Source organism: Cornus florida, unplaced genomic scaffold (assembly GCF_030987335.1).
Source record: "Cornus florida cultivar Cherokee Brave unplaced genomic scaffold, ASM3098733v1 CherokeeBrave_3.0.0_Hap2_Chr03, whole genome shotgun sequence".
Classification (NCBI taxonomy): domain Eukaryota; kingdom Viridiplantae; phylum Streptophyta; class Magnoliopsida; order Cornales; family Cornaceae; genus Cornus; species Cornus florida.
Genome location: NW_026775573.1, coordinates 18,742,512 through 18,761,716, shown reverse-complemented (window position 1 = coordinate 18,761,716; position 19,205 = coordinate 18,742,512). Strand labels below are relative to the sequence as shown.

The following is a 19,205-nucleotide window of genomic DNA, read 5'->3' as shown; positions in this document are numbered from 1 at the left end:
AGGCATACAATAATTCTGTCTTAGATTCGCATACAATAATTTGTCATAACTTAGTAGTAACAAATAGTCTCCATCAAACTTTGGCTCAAACGATGTGAGTTTAATTTTATTAAAAAAGAAAAAACACACATACGGTTTTAGGAGAGAGATACTATTTTACTAATCGAGCCATCAATTTCTAATATATTAATGTTTAAATATATGTGAAAAAGTAAAAAAGAAAAAGAATTTGTGGGCTAAGCTTTGGGCTGGTCACCAAGCTACTTTATTATATTAGCATTTGCTAGTAATTTCTTGCTTTTTATGAAAAAAAAAAAAAAAAAAAAAAAAAAAAAACAACACGCGCACACACAACAACAACATCATTGAGCCATATAAGTGCTCTTTTGTGTGTATCCTAGATGCTAGATTTGATAATGTGGCTGTTAAGGGGGACTCATCACTCCTGTCAAATGGCAACTGTTTGGGCCTACAATATGGGCCCCTAACTGAAATTAGGAAATGATAAATGGCCAGAAATGTTAAATCGAATAGTCTGATCGATACACGTGCATCTGTCGATGTAATGCATTGGGATCCACATAGATCTCATCATCTTGCATCCAAGAGTGGAGTGATGTTCGGCCAGATAGTTCGGCTAGGTTTATCCGGCTAAATAGCACGGTCCATGCTCATTTTCATTAGAATATCAAGTGCATAAATTGGCCTGAAATTTAAAGTTCAAATAGTACTGCATTTATATTAAGGTAAAGTGTAAAAATCCCCCATGAGGTACATTGTGTGCATCCCCCGTGTGGTAGCTATCACATTTACTTGCAAAATGCCCCAATGCCGACTATATTTTATTAAATGATCAAAAAATATTTTTCATGAATTACACTTAATCTATTTTTCTTATTGAAATAAATTATTAAAAAAAAAAAATTATAGTAATTTGATGACATTTTCTCCGTTAAATTTGCATAAGTTTAACTTTAACTTTTGAAATATATTTTAAAATAAAAATTTTAAGTAGATTATTTTAAAACAATTTATGTAATTTCTTAATTTTTCATGGATATATTGCATAATTTGTTTTTTAATTTTTTAGTTAGTTTATTACTTTTTCATGAAAAATAAGATATTTTTTTTATTATAAATAGTAAAATTTTAATAATAATTTAATCATTTTATAAAATGGTAGTTATATATATATATATATATATATATATATATATATATATATATATTAATTTTTTTAATAAATTGATACTAATAATAAAACTTAAGATAAATGGTATAATTAATACTTAGATAAGAAAAAAGATAATCATAAAAAAAGTTTAGTAAGAAATGACAAATGTAATGAGAATGGGTAAAATAGTCTTTTGTGATCGGTATGTCCTTAATTGCAACAAATCAATAGTTCAAGGGAGCAATTTGTATTTTACAAGGATTATTTGCAAAGAGGCAATAGTTTAGGGGAGTTTCTTGCACTTTACTCATTATATTCAGAACTAAACCATCAAAAGCAGGCCAAAGACCATCATTTATTGATCAGTTATACAAAATATATATATATATATATATATATATATATATATATATATATATATATATATATTGGTTGACATTAAGATCACCATCCTAAAGGGCCTCAAGCTGACACTAAAATACAACAATCTTGTATACATTTTGTCTTGCCCAAACTGTAGTTGGTACTAAATCAATAGTTCTGATATTAACCAAAAAAAAATTAGGTGCAAAATATAATAACCATTATTATCCAAAATCTGACAACATTAATGATTCTGGGAATATTGGGTTGGCACTCTGGTACATCCTACAATTGAGATCATGCAACGCTGAAAAATGACAATCCTGCAACATATCATATTGCAAGAAAATGATGGTAAGGAAATCAGACAACACTAGTTCCATATTTTGTCATCTGGATACAATTATCTTGATATTCCAAGAAACTATGCATCAACATCCTAAGTTTACAATACAGAGTTCAAATATTCCACAAAATTTGAGTTCCCTAAACATCCATAATGGATCCAGAGCTCAATATCAACAGATGTATGACAAAACCGAGGGGGCGGCACTTCATATTTCCATCTTAGGTTTCCATGGCATTATGGAAACTTCGGTTCCTGTGCACAATGCCTTGAAAACACAAATCCTGAATGTTTCATTTCCATGAACACCCCCCTGAAATTACTAGTATACAGGAACTATGTATAACTACCAACTGGCTCTCAAGAACCCAAAGCAACTTGCTTAAACCGAGTGAGATCGTTTAGGTACTTAGTTGAGTTGTATTCTTCTGCGTCGAAAAGCTCCTCTGAGTATGTTCTTTGGAGAGACCGTGGCTGACTTGCTTTTACACCCTTTGGGTTGTAATCATCACCCCTTAGAAGAACTGCAACCTGTAAACCAACAAAAAAAAAAATCGCAATTGAACCTACTATTCGGGTTTGATTTGAGCATTTATTTTAAATCTTTTGAGAAACCCCTTTTTGTAGTTGGGACAGTAAGGGCGTGCTTTAGGAACTCTCAAGGAAGAATTGCTTCAGTGCATATAATACAATGAGGTCATTGTTAATGGTATCTGTTGACACCTCCAAAGATGGAGGTGTAAGACTCAAATCCAGGTTGGGACATGGGTGCTGGTGTATTTACTAAAGAAAAATTTTTGGTCATTATGAGGAAAAGATGGAGTCCGTAGGGAAACTCAAAATATTTCTCAAAACAAATTTTCCAAAAACTCTTTTAATGCATAATGTGAAAGATTTAGGCAATCAAATAAGATCAAATCATGTAGAGAAAACCTAATTATGCATGAAAATTTTGGTGACCTAAGTCCTATTGACCTAACACCTCCCTTCCAAGTAATAAAATCTCACTCATGCAGCCTTGTTTGTTTATGCCAAAAAGATAATATTCCTCCTTAAAGAAAAATTTTTACAAACCAAACACCTTTCAAAAATTCCAGTAACCATTCTACCTTATTTCTTTCTAAATGGAAGCTTTATTGTTCAAAAATTGCTCTCCAAACTTCAAAGACTCACCCCACAGCGCCCTTTGGATTCTCGAGTCCAACATTCCCCTCTTTCCATCTTGTGTTCACACCATAAAACTTTCAATTCTCAAACACAAAGGTCCATAAATATTTTTGGATTTTCCTAAAGCGTTTGGTGCATCAACGCTATGGCATCAAATCCCCAACAAACCAACTTTCATTAGAGAGAGATAGATTTTCAACCCTCAAGATGGTGCTTGACACCTTTACCCCATGCTTACGGTTTAATTTGATGCTACTTCAATTATCCCATCTGATTTAGTCCTCTTAAAATGAAGTAATTCCTTGTTGAAATTTGCAATTCATTCCGATCTTATCTATTGGTCACAACACAATATGGAAGGACAGCTAGAGAAGTAAAGAAGTGAAAGGCTTTCTTTTCCATTGAAATGATGCCAGGCATGGCCATCCTGTATGGAAATATTGGACTGGTAAATTCAGGATTTCTCAGCAATTCATATTCCTTTCTAGTTCTTAATTACAACAGGTAATCACGATAAACTGAATGGTAAAATGGATGGAATGACCATTTAAGCAATAGAGCCAAAGAAACAGTGAGATTAAAATAACTAAAATGGTCATGGACCTTTCCTGTTTATCACAATTTGTTTGGTCCCCATGCACAAAGAGCCACCAAAAATATTGAAGCCACACCAGTGGCATCCCCATGAAAGCAGCAGGAGGTCTATCGTTGAAATACTTTTGTGAATGTGAACATAATTGAACAATAAAATTGGCAAGTAAAGGGAATTAAAAGACTCGTAGAGTTATTACTTGCCTGACTCATTCGAGGTCGTAGTACTGGAGTTTGCTCTACACACAAAGATGCAGTCAAGAGCACACGATCCATCTCTTCCGGAATGTAACTATCTTCAAGACAAGTATCTACAAGGTCCTTAACATTATTGTTATCAAGCAAAGGCTTTGCCTACAAGTAGATTTAAATGTTAGCTGAAGGATTTTAATAGGAGATCACATGCAATGGTACGACTTGATTTGCAGAAACAAAAAAATACCCAAAGCACAAGGCTTTTCTGTGTATCGTCCACGGCTTGGCGTCCTGTTATGATCTCCAAAAGTAGTACTCCAAAAGAAAACACGTCAGTTTTCTCGTCCACTATGCCATTCATGAAATACTCTGGAGCAAAATAACTGCCATTTAAGAATGAAGAAACGATTACAAAGAAGTCCCTCATTTGTTCTAAAATGAAACGTTTTTGGCTTACATACCCGAATGTGCCTTCAAATTTTGATACATTGTGGTGAGTCCATTGTTTCGGCAACCATTTTGCGAGTCCAAAATCACAAATCTGGATAAAAATTAGCTTAGTTACTGAAAGATAAATTAATAGAGTAATAAATGTATAAATTAGGCAAGTTTCATGATCATAGGGCGAATACTGTTATGATACAGAGTAGATATTGCAATAAACGGATATAGAGCAAAAATAGAAAGAAGATAATTGGCATCTTTCATTTACAATCAAATAATATATCAGAAAGTAAAATTGGAATAATTAGTGATATATTGAAAGAATAAATGTATCTGAAGTGCAATCAAATTAGTTAAATATGGATACTGCAATAAACTAAAAAAAATCCTTCAACCACTTGATGTGTTCTAAACTGTTGGGGCCTCCTCGATGTGATGTTTTAAAGGAACAACTAAAGTATATTCTTGGGCTTAAATCCCTCAAATCTCGTGCCTCAAAGCCCAAGGCTTCTGAGGCAGAAGCCTTGAGAGGGTCAACATAAATTTGAGACGTGTGCCTCATTACTAGCCAAAACTATGTTGCAATTAGTTTCGTTTGTTTATATTTTTCAATTTGTTTTGAAAATAAATCAGTAAAGTGAATTATTGATTAAACATCTATTTTCCTTTTAGACATGACAAGAAGTTTGTAATCTTGAACATTTTTTAACCTCCCAATGATAGCCTACTAGTCAAGGACTATCAACCTCAAGTTTAATCATTATGCAATTCCTAGCATTGAACCTTTTTAGTGTTTCCTTTCGGCATTGTTACTAATAGAGAGGAAATGGAAAAAGACATAAAGGTTCCATATCAAAAGTTGCAAAAACATTAAAAGTTGATCTATAAATAGTCTAACAGTTAAAATAAGGGTATTGTTTGGTACAATGGTAAAAGTACAAACTGTCTGGTACAATGGTAAAAGTTCGGACTGTTAACCATGAAAAGTGGTTCCAAACCGAGGAAGTCACTTCGTAAAAAATGATGAAAAAGATTAGGCCTGCGTAGAGTTCACCCCTTCTAGCACCCCACATAAGCATCAGTGGAAAATGATCTTATTTCATTATTAATATTTAACTTATCTATTTATAAGCTCGCGACTGTCATTAGCCAGCAAATCCAGTCATATATGAAAATTCTGCCTCCTAACTTGCATAGTAGAAGTATCATAAATATGTAGTTCTGTAAATAAACCGTACCTAATTCATTTTCCTTTGGTATTAAGAAAAACATGTATACTCCGTTTGATATGAAAACTTAGATGGAAGGACAGAAAAATTGGAAAAGGTGTACAAGGGAAAAAGAGCCTTACCGTCAAGTTGTTTCGTTGAGTAGGAAGAAAATGAGGGAAAATGAAATTGGTAATGAGTGATTTGACCTTTATAACTTTACCTATAAAACTAAGAAAATCAAACTTCGAAGGGGCAAAAAACTCGAAAGGGAAGGAAAGATACTTTCCTCTCCTTTCCTGCCTACTTTTGAATGGAAGAAAAGAAAGTGAATGGAGAAGGGAGGACTCTGTAACTTTATTCTCCATCTTTGTCTTAACAAAACATACCATTAGTTTGTTCAGCAGTAGTAAACTCTGTAACTAAGACGCTCCTTTTATAGAATTTTGTGATCTTGGACATGGCAACGCACATGCTACACTGTATGTGCTCTAAGCCTCCAAAATCTACATTATATTTCATTTTTGTCTAGAAATCATTTTGTTGGGCATCATATATCAATATCAAAATCAACAAGCATGTCATTGTCCTAGTTACCTCGTATGATCATATACACACATGTTTGGCCACAAGGTCTAAAAGGGATTTTGTTATCGATATTTCTATCATGTCTTATAAGTTTAATTGTAAATTAAACACACTATTTGGGGTCAATTTTCTCAAAAAATCCATTGATTTATCGAGTGAAAAAGTCAGCTACACTAATGTATCATAGTCACACGATTTGAAAATTTTAACGTATATGAACTTGAACCCTCTTCACTCTATACAAGATCTTGAACTTTGTAAAATATTGACACAAAAACTTGTATGCTTGTAAGGAACTTTATTTGGTTATGGAAGAAAGAAAAAAATTGAAGACCCTAAGGGCTTTGAGATCAGAAAATCTTTATGTTCCTCGTCTTCCATATTGTTGAAAAGAATACAAAGGGGAATCGCTTTCTACGCCTAATAAATTATATTCCTAACAGAACCATAATTTAGCTCTTGAAAGCTTCCAAACTGAACTTGATATAGTCCACCCCTCTTTCTAATTTTAGATGCAATGAGAAATGAGCCCCTGTTCTGCATTCCCCAAAGGCTTATAACAAGATTGTCACCATCCTACTCTTATCACCAAGCCTCCAATATAAGAGTTTATAAGGAATCAATACCCAAAACAAAAAGGTCACTGCAAATCCTAAGGTCACAAACAAGTAACCTTCCAAGGAGTGGAGTTCCAACCCCACAAACCATAGTAACACTTTGGTGAAAACCTCCCACTATAGTTCCCCATCTCTCAAGTATCCATTCTCTCCTTCCCTTGAGAGTGAAAAAACAATATAAAGATGAATCATCTATTCGTCTTACCTCCATTTTCCAATTCAGCACCACCTCAATAAAAGGGGCGTACATCACCTCCAATACAGGGTCTTTGCAGCTATATACAGTTCACAATTACATGCAGCCACCACAGCAGAATATTATAGGCACATCTATAGGCCACAAAGGTTTTTTCAGGTGAGTAACATTTCTCTCCCCTTTTGGGCTAGGCAACGAGGAGACTTGAGCCCCTGAAATTGAAGTTGACAGACCACAACTGAATACCATTTGGCCTACTGTGACTTCTTTGTAGTGATAATAAAAGACACAATAGCCCACAGTTCTTTATCCTATTTATTTAAGAATGTCATGATAACAACATTTAAAATACGTGCTGTTAGCATTATCTGTTACATACATAACTTGAAATTTTTTCTAAACTTGTAAATTAAACTAAACAAAGTAATAATTCATAAAATAAAATAATAAAAAAAAAAAAGCGCCAAGACCAAATAAGCTTGCACATTCTTTTATCGTGCTAGTCATAGGATTTGCCATTTGAAACAACTTTGTTTGAACTTTTGTTCATCATAGAGGGACTGCATAACCACACAAAACTGTCACTAAGAATAGAAACTCCCTTAACTAGCCGCTTAATATTTACCAGAAGAGTAATATTCTTTGCATTTGGGCTCTATGTTGCCTTTCTACCAATGATGAGCTGCGTCAAAGAATCATGCAATTTAAGACAGCCAAATCTGATTACCAATTTAATATCTTTGCATGCACTGGGAGTTCGTTCATGCTAAAAATGTACAGACTTTGAGTCATTGGGATTATGGTAATTTTATATTTCATTAAAACATTCACAAATTTTAAATTCTTATAATAATATTAAATATTCAATAACGAGTCATGCATTCGTATTAATATTTAATGCATGGTTTTCTCTTCTACACTTTTGGTACCTTCATAAAAATTTGAGATAATTTATATGATGTTTTAATTTGAAAGCAATAAAAATGGAACAGTTGGAAACTCAGAATATAATCAGAAGAGAGCTTCACACAAGGATTCATAAGGACTTACCAAACATAAGTAGTTGGTAGTTTAATAACAGTGGAAGCAGAAATAGATTAATAGATAGTTTATTTGATGATTAATCAGTTGGCTCAAGTCTCACCACCACAAGGGTGATGTTTCATGCATGTAAAGGTCACAACACCTTGTCTCATTGCTTTTTAGAAAATTATGTTTCAAGTAATAAACCATTGAAAACAGAAATCCTCTCAAAAAGTAATTTTCTCTTTTCACACTGGCTATCCTCAGGTTTAAAGTTGAAAGATACCTGAGGCTCAAATTTCTCTGTAAGCAGAATGTTATCAGCCTTGATATCTCTGTGAATAATTCGCCTTTGGCAATGCTCATGAAGATACAACAGACCATCAGCTATCCCTAGAATAATCTTATGCCTAACAAACCAATCTAATTTTTCCCTTGAACCTGCAATATTTGATTAAAAGAAATACATGAGAAACCCATAAAAAGAAGGCAGGGATATTGGAGAAACAAGATCAAGGGAGAGTTATGAGCAAACCACGAAGAAGTGATCCTAAACTCCCAAGTGGAGATAGCTCAAGAACAAGACAGGTTCCTCCTTCAACTCCATACCCAACCAATTTAGCAGTATTAGGATGATCGACGTGAGCTATGATGCCGATCTCGGATAAAAAGCCTATTGTCTGCTCTTCTGGTGTCCCTTTGATCAGACGCTTAATTGCTACAAGCTGCCCGTTTGGCAAACAGCCCTTGTAAACTTCAGCATAACCACCCTTTGCTAAGAAATTTTCTACAAATAAAGAAAACTTAGATTTGCATCAGAAACCAACATTTAGAATCAAAATTTTAATGACATTTTCCAAAAACCGCTGACAGGAAAAGTAAACAAAGGAACTGTCTTTCTAAGTTACTAATACTTTAGCCATAAAACTGGAAAGAATTTCAAATCAAGATGTACTTTCCAAATTGAGGATTCTAGATTCTCCGACAAATTACAGACCTTGGCTAAAATTGTTGGTTGCAGTTTGGAGGTCTGAGAGGGTGAAGACCTTCCAGGAAGACTTCAAATGAGATAAATCAGAATCTACACACTGTCTCACACTTCTGCTCTTTCTTGTTGATATCTTCGGCACAGAGAGAGGGGGGAAGGAGGGCATCCGCTTAACCGAGCTTTTCTTCCACAGTCTGAAGAATTTGCGCCATTGAGAAGGCGTCTGTGACTTTGCAGAATGGGTTGCATTGTCTGAGGTGTTTGGTTTGAGTGAATCTGATTCGGTTTCCAAGCCTCTTATGCATGCTTCTAAAACTCCCCTAGGAGAGAAACCATCTTTCTTCTCTTTTTCCATATCAAGACATCTCAGGTCTACAACAAAAAAAAATCAATGAATGATAACAGTAGAACTAACACAGATACATACACGTGAGAGTAAAGATGCACACAAGTGATTTGTAGAGGATTACACACACACACACAATAGAGAGAGAGAGAGAGAGAGAGAGAGACGGAGCATATTACCTTGAGCAGAAGCACAGGGGTAAAATGGACAACTGAGTGTTCTTAATTCTTCAGCCTTGTCTTTTGCAGTTCTCTTTGGCACTTTGATAAAATTCTTGCCAATTTTTCTGCATAAGTAATCCCAATATTAACAAAAATCCATTATCACCCAACCTTGACAAGAGAGAAATTAAGCAGGCAAATGTGCAGGGGTTTGTGTCTCTGGCAAAACGTACAGTATCTGCAATGTTATGGCAAAGGAGTGCTAAACCTACAAAACCAGGAGCTATCAAACTTTCTACATCTTCTCTGTAACTGCTAAAAAAAAGGGTAGCCCAATGCACAAAACTCTCACCTCTGCAGGGTGATCACAATGGAGCAAACTTACCCTTGCACTAAGGCCCACCCTCTCCTCTGAACCGGCTAAATAAACTAAATTTTGCAGTTCATTCAGACTCACTAGAAATGATCATATGGGAACTATTACATCGGCTCCAAAAAAAAAAATTAATAATAATAAAATGCTTCGTTATGGAAGATTTGTATCCTGAAAGCAGTCATTTTCTGCATGTAACCCCTAAGGTTAGGTCTCCAGTCCATCCCTGGGACCACAGTAGGTAATGACCCTTTTGTATAGGAACTAAAATTAAAGAATACACAGAATCAAAATTAATAAATAATACAATATTGGAAAACCCCACAAACCAAAGCTCAAATACAAGGAAAAACAGAAATAAACTTTAAAAAATAAAAAATAAATAAAATAAAATTGCCCACTGAAACCCTAAACCCTACTGAAACACTAGGTAATCTTCTCCTTGTTTTAAATAAAAATTATATTCAAATTTCACTAGTTAAAACTCATTAAGAATTAGCAGAATAATAGATAGAAAAAAAAATAAGAAGATAGAATATCACAGATAACACGGCCAAAATTTCTAAAATCTTCTCTGTTTTTGCAAAAGTAAACCCATGAATTAAAACTGAACATAAATGAATAAACAAACAAAATAATAATAATAATACTACTATATAATCTAAAATACAGGAAACATGTACTAAAACCTCTAAATCAACTGGATTTTACTTGAACATATAACATCTGCAAAACCTATTAACTAAACTAAATGAAAATGATTATAAGAATTAGATATAGAAAATAAAATTAAAAATAATACAAGAATCGGTCTTTAAAGTCTCCCTTGTTCCCAGCCCGCCCACCCACAGAAAATAAAATAAATTAAATTAAAACTATCTTACAAACATAAAGTAATAATCACCTATTGTATCAGAAGTCTCTGATGCCCTTTGCTTTCATAAACATTACAAATCAACTAGATCCATAAAATTAAAATTAAAACAATAAAAAAGAATCATATTAACCCCAACAAAAGGTCCCATTAACACATCATGATAAATTTTAAAGGAATCCTCCCTTTATTCATGGTATATAACAAATCCACAAAAACCCATTAGCTAAGACTCCATGAACTTTAGTATAAGAAAAGAACTATCACAACAAACAAAGCCCCATAAGCTGCAGCTCAAAAAATTCATAAAAAACACAAAATAAGAAGAGCATGGTAAATCATATTAAAAATCTCAAACCATGTCCTGTGACTGTATAAAAACACCAAATCCAACAAAACCCATTAAAAATTAAAATAAAATAAAATAAAATAAAAAAACCCACTTATGGAGAGTCAAGAATTCAACAAAAATCACTTAAGGCAGTATGGGTTATCTCTAAGCTCCTCTGACATTTGCCAAAATATACAAAAACCCACAAGCTAAAAATCCCAAAGACCCATTTAAAAAAAAAAAAAATGCAAAGAAGAGAAAACCCATAAGCTAAAGCTCAAAAACTACATAGAAAACACAAAATGAGAAGCGCATGCTAAATCATATTGAAAAAGCTCAAATCATTCCCCGTGACGCTAAAAACACCAAATCCAATAAACCCATTACAAAAATAATAATTAATAAATAAATAACCCACTTATAGGAGAGTCAAAAATGCAACAAAAATCACATAAGGCACCATGGGTATCCCTAAGCTCCTCTGAAATTCCACCCCCACCAACCACCACCACCCCCCCCCCCCCCCCCCCCCCCCCCAAAAAAAAAAAAAAAAGGAAGAGAAGAAGCTAGAAATCTAAGAGGCCTATTGAAAAAAAAAAATCGGAAGTTAGAGAAAACCCATTGAAGAAGAAGACACTTACCGAGGAGGAGGAGCTTCAGGGGCTGGACCAGCCATGAAGTCTGAGACCATAGAAGGCAGAGAGAGATCGAGAAATAAAAATAGAAATGACCATTATTTTATTTGGAACCATTCCTTTTCATTTTCTTTCCCTTGCTAAAACATCGGCTGATTATCCATATTGAGGTATGTAAAAAACTCACTATTTTTGGTACATTTTCATTCCTGTCCCATTCAACTTTCCATTTCTCTCTTTATATAGATGTGTGTATATAGAGAGAGAGAGTCGACTGTTTGCTCCGCTGGTGGTGACAGATGGAAAGAGTTCACTGTAAAAGCAATACCCTCTGGTTCCGAGACTTCTACTCTGTTTCTTGTAAAACCCACGGACATATATTATGTGAATATATGTAGAGAGAAAACGTGAATTTAATTTAAATCTCTTTTTTGCCCTTGTGTTTGAGATAATCTATGCTATTGCCACGACAAATTTAGATATTCAATTTTGTCCTTTCTTGATACCATTTACAGTAGTATTCACCAACACCCAACATGTTACTTTCTGTGCCATTTTAATCCTCTAATGTCAATGTAATAATATTACATCAGCATTGCATAATCGTACGTTACACATTTACATCACAAAATATAATAATTATGCAACCATGATGCAACAAAGTTATATTAAAAATACAATACTCATATAAATATTAGATTGTTAAAGAATTATTTCAAAATTAAAAAAATATCTCCAAAATCGAATGCTAGGATAATTAATCGAGGACTAATACACAAAGCTCACTTTTCATTATTCCCAAGGAGTTGTATTCCTTGATGTACACAAAACATTGATAAGCTTAAATAGTGCTAATTAAACTTATCAATGTTTTGTATATGGAGATACCTTTTCAAGTAAATGCAATTTTTTTTTTTTTTTTTTTTTTTCAACCAACATATCCCAAATACTTTTTTTTTCCTATTTTTGAATTAGGGGTATTTATGTCATTTCATTTTAAGAGTTGAGTGAAATTAGTTAGAATGGGAGTGTATATATATATATACATATTTGAGATGTAAAGTATTTTTATTCCATCTGTATCTTGCCTATGTAATTAAGAAAGTTTAGCTTTTTTCCTGTCTTGGATTAGAATAAAATTAGTAATTAAACCTTAACCCAATCTATAAAAGGTGATTTTATGTAAAAATAATAATAATAATAAATAAAAATTTGTGTTGATTTATTAGTGATCCAAAATAGATGATATTTTTGGTTTATTGATCAAATGCATTTATTTATTTATTTATTTTTCTGTTTCAAATCATGTAATCAAATAAATGAGAAATCAATCATTAAGAAATGAAAATGACCCATATCCAATTTGAGTAAAAAGTTTTTCAGTTCAATGTCAATCTAAGTCCACATCGATTTTGGGTTGATCCGAACTGAAATCTAAACAAATATATATATATATATATGAAATTTTTTTTCTTCACAGTTGAGTAAGAGACCACTACCCGAAAAAAAAAATCATCATGCATGACATTGGAGGTAAAAAATTGTCATGTAATGAATTTGTTGCTTATTGATAAGCAAGAGATTTTCCTTGTATATAAGGGATCATTTCCTTGTATAAATATATATGTAGTAATAATTTCTTATTTATTGGTAAACAAGATATTCATTAGCACCACGCATGGTAATCAGTAGATGTTAAAAATGCAATTACCAAACAATATAATAATGGGAAAACTAAATTTAGTGGCCTTAAATAACAAAATAGTCTAATTTTAAACTTCACTTTTTAATTTGATTAAATTAAACAAAATAATTACAAATATATCAACAATTATTATTAAGGTCCAAAATACTAGGGATGGCAACGGGGCGGAGTTGGGGAAATCCGTCATATTAACTTCGCTCCAACTCCGAAACGGGTTTATAATTAGTATAACATCCTCGCCCCTACTCCTGTAGACAAAATATCAACTCCGCCTCGCATACTCCATTTAATTGCGGTAAAGTTGAAACTGTTGAATTAATTCTTGGACTTGGGATAGAATACTAAGGTCTTAAATCCTTGATTAATTCTTGTGAATCACGTGCATAATTGTGGAATTTTAGTAAGTAGTGATTCCAGCTAATATTTAATCAAAATATATTAATGGACACTTAACTTAAATATATATTTTATATATATATATATATATAATCGGGGTCTGGGCGGGGGTGGGGTGAGGGCATCACTAAATCTGCCCCCACCCCAAACTCGTTTCGGATTTTCAATTCTTTTACCATATCCGCCCCAAACTCATTTATGGAGCTACCAAATCAACCCCATTGGGAGCGGAGCGGGGCGGAAACCCAGCGGGTTGGAGGAAATTGCCATCCCTACAAAATACCCTTCAAACTCTTATTCGAAAATATTAAAATATCCTTATAATTATATAATAATAATGATACTTGGTCCAATATTTTGGAGTCGATTTTGGTCCGATTCTTACTTGGCATGGACACATCATTGCTCTTACCATTTTGTTTTTTCTTTCCAAAATGACGTTTCACTCTTTGTTTAATTAAATTGCTTTCCATTCCCTCTATCTTCTTCTTCTTGTGTCTCTTTCTATCTTCATCGTCTCTCTCTCTCCCTTCTCATTCTAGGTTTTTTTCTTTACTTGATTGTTGTTATTATTGTTGTTTCTGGTTTTGATAACTTTTCTGAACAACCACGTTAATGAGGGAGCAAGCGCCATAACCGCCATGCTTAGAGGATTATTATACAGACGCTTGACTTTGTCGTCTTCCTCAGATCTTTTGTAGAGTGGCTTAAGCTTCATCTTTCTATCTACAATTATTTGCTTACCAAAAAAATTATAGAATATACTGAAAATTTTGGTCTTGGGTCAATTGATCTATATGCACACATATATAACCCGAAAAAAAAAAAAAAAAGAAAAGAAAAAGAAAACAGACCATATATAATTGAAGAAACTCAGATGACATGGCAATGCCAGTCTCAAGGAATCTAAATTTGATAAGAAAATAGTGTTATGTATCTTGAAGAGTGTTTTGTTTCTTCAATTGGGTATTTAATCAAACAATTTATTTGTATAAAACCAAACCTTCTACAATTCCTCCAGACGCACAACAAATATATACATCTTAAATTGTCTTATTTATAAACAAAGCGCCTTTCTTGCTTTAGAACAAGAAAATATTATTCTACCAATAAAAAGAGATTAAAAATTATATGTATAAACATGTATATAGTACATATACATAGGGAGAAAATACTGTGTAAAATAAATTTGGATTTATAAGATACTCTTTAATAGTTTGTCATGCTTGTTGTAATGGATCTGATTTTCTTCGGTCAAACTCCTTCCAAACATAGGATCCACCATCAAGATTCCATAATTTCTTAATTGATTTTTGGTATTTTGAAATTATATAACTCTAAAGATATTTTGGTATTTTAGAATAATAGTTTGGAGGGTGTTTTGAACCTTAATAATTATTGTTGATATATTTGTAATTATTTTGTTTAGTTCCGTCGAATTGAAAAAACAACTTTAAAATTAGACTATTTTGTTAATTAAGGCTACTTAGTCTACCTGTATATAAATTTCCCTATAATAATCACATCAAATGATTATCATGCATGGTCTGAGTGAATTTCTTGTTCATTGATAAATAAGAGATCATTTATATATATATATACATATATATATATATATGTAGTGATGGATATTTTGCTTACGGTAGTAGAGTAATAATTTATATCCACGCTATGTATAGTACCCTTTAGATATAATCCTACAGACAGTACAAACTCAATCTTTTCCTTTCCTAATTCAACAAAACCACTATTCCAACAAAACTACTATTCGATCTACCTATTCTATTTATTTAAAATTTCCTAATTTAATATTAAACAAAAAAATTTGTCTACTATCAAAACAATAAATTAGTCTTCAAGATAAGATCACATACTCAGTATAATTTTTTTTTTTTTTTAAATATGTGTATCGACCTTATAATATACGCATCATTCAAATTAGAAGTGACAGGATATTTTTATTTTGCTTTCAAGTAAATTAAAACTAATCTTACAATTCTTCGCAAGTCAAATCACATGTAGTAGTTTTGTTGGATGAAGAAAGAAGAATGGTGAATTTGTAATATGACAGTAAGATATATCTAAAGTTACTTTACACACTATAAAATTTCTTGATATGAAAAAATATTTAATCTTTACTAATCAAACCACAATCTCTCTATTATGAATCCATTACTATAAAATTTCTTGATATGAAAAAATATTTAATCTTTACTAATCAAACCACAATCTCTCTATTATGAATCCATTACTATAAAATTTCTTGATATGAAAAAATATTTAATCTTTACTAATCAAACCACACTCTCTCTATTATGAATCCATATAATATATATATATCTCCGTATATATAACGACAATTAAAAAAAAAGAAAGAAATGAAAAAATCCATTTAAAAATAACAAGAAAAGAAAAAGAAATAAAATAATCATATAATGTTATTAATGTGTGTGTGTATATATATATATATATTATAATATACATACACACACGTGTTTAGATATGTATACGGATCAACTTAAGAGGGAATAAATAATTAAAAAGATATTTTTGTCATATAAATTTATATTAGTGTATAATTTTAAAATTAATCATTAATTAAAAATGCAACTGTACCTTGTAGTGGCTCTTGCGACTGTAATTAACACACCTCTGTGTGTCTGTATATATATATATATATATGAACATGTTGATGTGACATGAAGAAATATCCAAACATAGGAAGTACTACAAATCACTTTCGAAGTGAAGAAGGCAAACATGCCTAACCAATTCCTGCATCCATACCGAACAAAAAACTATTAGTAGGGACATCCTAAACTAAGATGTGTTAAAAGAATTTAAAAAATATTTTTGTGATGTCATATTTTGCAGTCAAAACCGATATTTGCCGAGTTATAATTATATTAATTGTGAAGTTTATGAAGAACTTGTTTTGAACAACACTTGTATGGTAAGTGTTTTTTTTTTTGGAAAAATTGCTTAGGAGTTTAAAAAATTTAAATGTGAAGATTGATCATAAGAGCTCATGTTTGACAGACTTGATTTGAACTAAGTTGTGTCAAAAAAAAATAGTTAAGAAGTGTTTTTATGGAAAAATTGATAAAGTGTTTAAAACATTAAATGTGAACTTGATTTGAATAGCACTTAGTCTAGTTAGTGAGTAAATTGTGAAGACATTTTGGGCAAAATATTTTTCATTTTCAGGTAAATTATTTTTTATTTTTTTGGGTGTTTGGTAAAAATCTACATTGAAGTTGAGGTCATGTTCATAGGGTGAGATATGTAAAATAATTTGTCGAAAATTGATTGATGAATAACTTATTTTTATTAGATTTTAATATTTTTTTTCTTCGTAAATTTTTTACGATAACCAAACATCAAAAAATAAAAAATATTTTATATCCAAACAAACGGAGCCTTTATGTGACAGAAAAATAGTTGAAAAGTGTTTTTATAGAAAAATTGTTTTCACGTGTTTAAAACAATGTAATAAAAAGATATACTAACTCTTCGTATTTATAACCTGAAAGATATATTAAATTATTCATTTGATTTTTCATAGATTTTAAAGAACGGTCTCAATTCAGTAATTAAGTGTAATTTTTTTTTTTTTTTTTTTTTTTCTTAATAGCATTACTCTTTGGCAAGAGTCACGACTCTTTAGATATAACCATAAATAATTTATCGGACTTTTTTGTAAATTTTAAAAAACTGTCAATTAACTATGGTAACGAGTATATCTAAAGCGATCAAAGTAGTATAATCAATCACTTTCTTTGTACATTCTTGTGAAAGCTCTTGCCAAAACATTAGTTCAGTTGTGACAAATATTGATATGTTATGAAAAAATAAAAAATAAGATAAAAACTCAGGTACTCATTCAAATGATTATATATATATATATATATATATATATATAATCCAAGCACAATAAATTTTGATTTGGAGGATGAAAAGGTACAAGGAAAAGAACCCAATATTTGAAATTTAGCCGTTTGGAACTCCTCTGCTGCAAAAAGGACATGTTCTGTTATGTCAAGTGAATAGCATTGAATTCCATTATTTTTAAAATTCAAGTTAAATTATTATTTATCCAAATTTATTGTACTTTCTACATTTAATTATACATTTATTGACTTTGTTTGTATTTTATCTATAAAAAGGTTCCACTTATGAGTTGGTCCAAGAATGGACGATGTGTGGATAAGCACAATACAAAAACTATAAAAAAAAATATTGAAGTTAAAAGAGAATTTATAAAAAAAATGCCCATAAAAAACAAATCCTTATATTATGAAAGATTTGAAAATAAGACATTCAGAGTCACATTACTCAATCATTAGTATAGTAACAAAATTAGACCTTGTGAAAATAAAATAAGAATTAAATTAAAAAATACATTTTAAAATTGCAAAAGTATTCAAAATTTTAGTCAAATCTATATGCCGTGTAAATAATTTTGTCTATTTCTTTCAAATATTTCCTTCACATATTTTGTATAGGGTCCGTTTGGTTAGCATAATAGGATTTAGTAGTCCCACTATAACATTTTTGTGTCCCACAAGGTATATATATATATATATATATATTTTTTTTTTCTGTCTATTTTTAACAAAAAGAAGAATGTAGGGATTTATAAAAGCTTATGCGTTATTTACCAAAGCAATAATTCAATAACTTATTTGCAAAAGTTAGAAAATTCAAGAGGTTTTTTTTTTTGTAATTTGTCCAACAGAAAAATAAATAAAAATGGAATATATATTAAGTAATTAGGAAGAGTAGGGACAAGGAATGAGTAATAATAACCTACAATTATTTTTCTCTTTTCTTTTTTTATTTTTTATAAATTGTTTCTATATATTTTCAAAAGTTTCTAGCACTAATATCTAACAAGCAAATGAATATACTATAACTCCCAAACACGTTATTATAAGGCTTGTGTGTGTGTCTCTCTCTATAATATATATAATATATAGAGAGAGAGAGAAGAAGGGGGGAATGTTGTTTTGTCCCCATGGAAGGAGTACATAAACTCACTAACATATCATGGCATCCATAATGAATTTTATAATGTTTCGTGACTTACTGGTAGTTTTACAATGCCACTGTCGTTTCTCTTGGACATTGTAATGAAATTAGATATGAAAGCTTTATATATATATATACACACATATATTTCATTATAAGATCAAACATCCCTTTACTGTTAAATAAATATTCGTGTCCATATTCCTAACCAGGCTAACCTTACATTTAAGTGTTAATCCCACGTCCTCTAATATAATATTAGCATATACATTACATGATTTGTTGTTCAATAATACGCGTGACACAAATACGAATTCGATCCGATTGTGAATCATATGTTTCACTATGATGTAGTGAATTGTACCATCGATGCATGTTCAAGGCGTGTGATCGGGAATTTTGATTCGAGAAACATGACGACATATTATATATATATATATATATATATATCAA

General features: G+C 31.5%; 1 protein-coding gene across 1 annotated transcript; it reads right to left on the bottom strand.

The window, feature by feature from the left end:
• Positions 1-1,845: 1,845 nt before the first annotated feature.
• Positions 1,846-11,965, bottom strand: LOC132299776 (receptor-like cytosolic serine/threonine-protein kinase RBK2). Its single transcript, XM_059796589.1, has 9 exons — positions 11,627-11,965; positions 9,426-9,532; positions 8,910-9,272; positions 8,448-8,699; positions 8,199-8,353; positions 4,298-4,377; positions 4,084-4,219; positions 3,846-3,995; positions 1,846-2,414 (listed from the first exon to the last, which is right to left on the bottom strand). The coding sequence occupies exons 1-9, from the start codon at positions 11,674-11,676 to the stop codon at positions 2,244-2,246; spliced, it is 1,464 nt and encodes a 487-aa protein (XP_059652572.1). The 5' UTR covers positions 11,677-11,965; the 3' UTR covers positions 1,846-2,243.
• Between the last annotated feature and the right edge of the window lie 7,240 nt (positions 11,966-19,205).

What these genes read in the sequence shown, in the direction of transcription:
- LOC132299776 (XM_059796589.1), bottom strand. Translation starts at nt 11,676, where the DNA reads ATGGTCTCAGACTTCATGGCTGGTCCAGCCCCTGAAGCTCCTCCTCCT. An exon ending in AGAAAAGCCTTGTGCTTTGG is followed by an intron (nt 3,996 to 4,083) that starts GTATTTTTTTGT and finishes ATCTACTTGTAG; the next exon opens with GCAAAGCCTTTGCTTGATAA. An exon ending in TACGACCTCGAATGAGTCAG is followed by an intron (nt 2,415 to 3,845) that starts GCAAGTAATAAC and finishes GTTGGTTTACAG; the next exon opens with GTTGCAGTTCTTCTAAGGGG.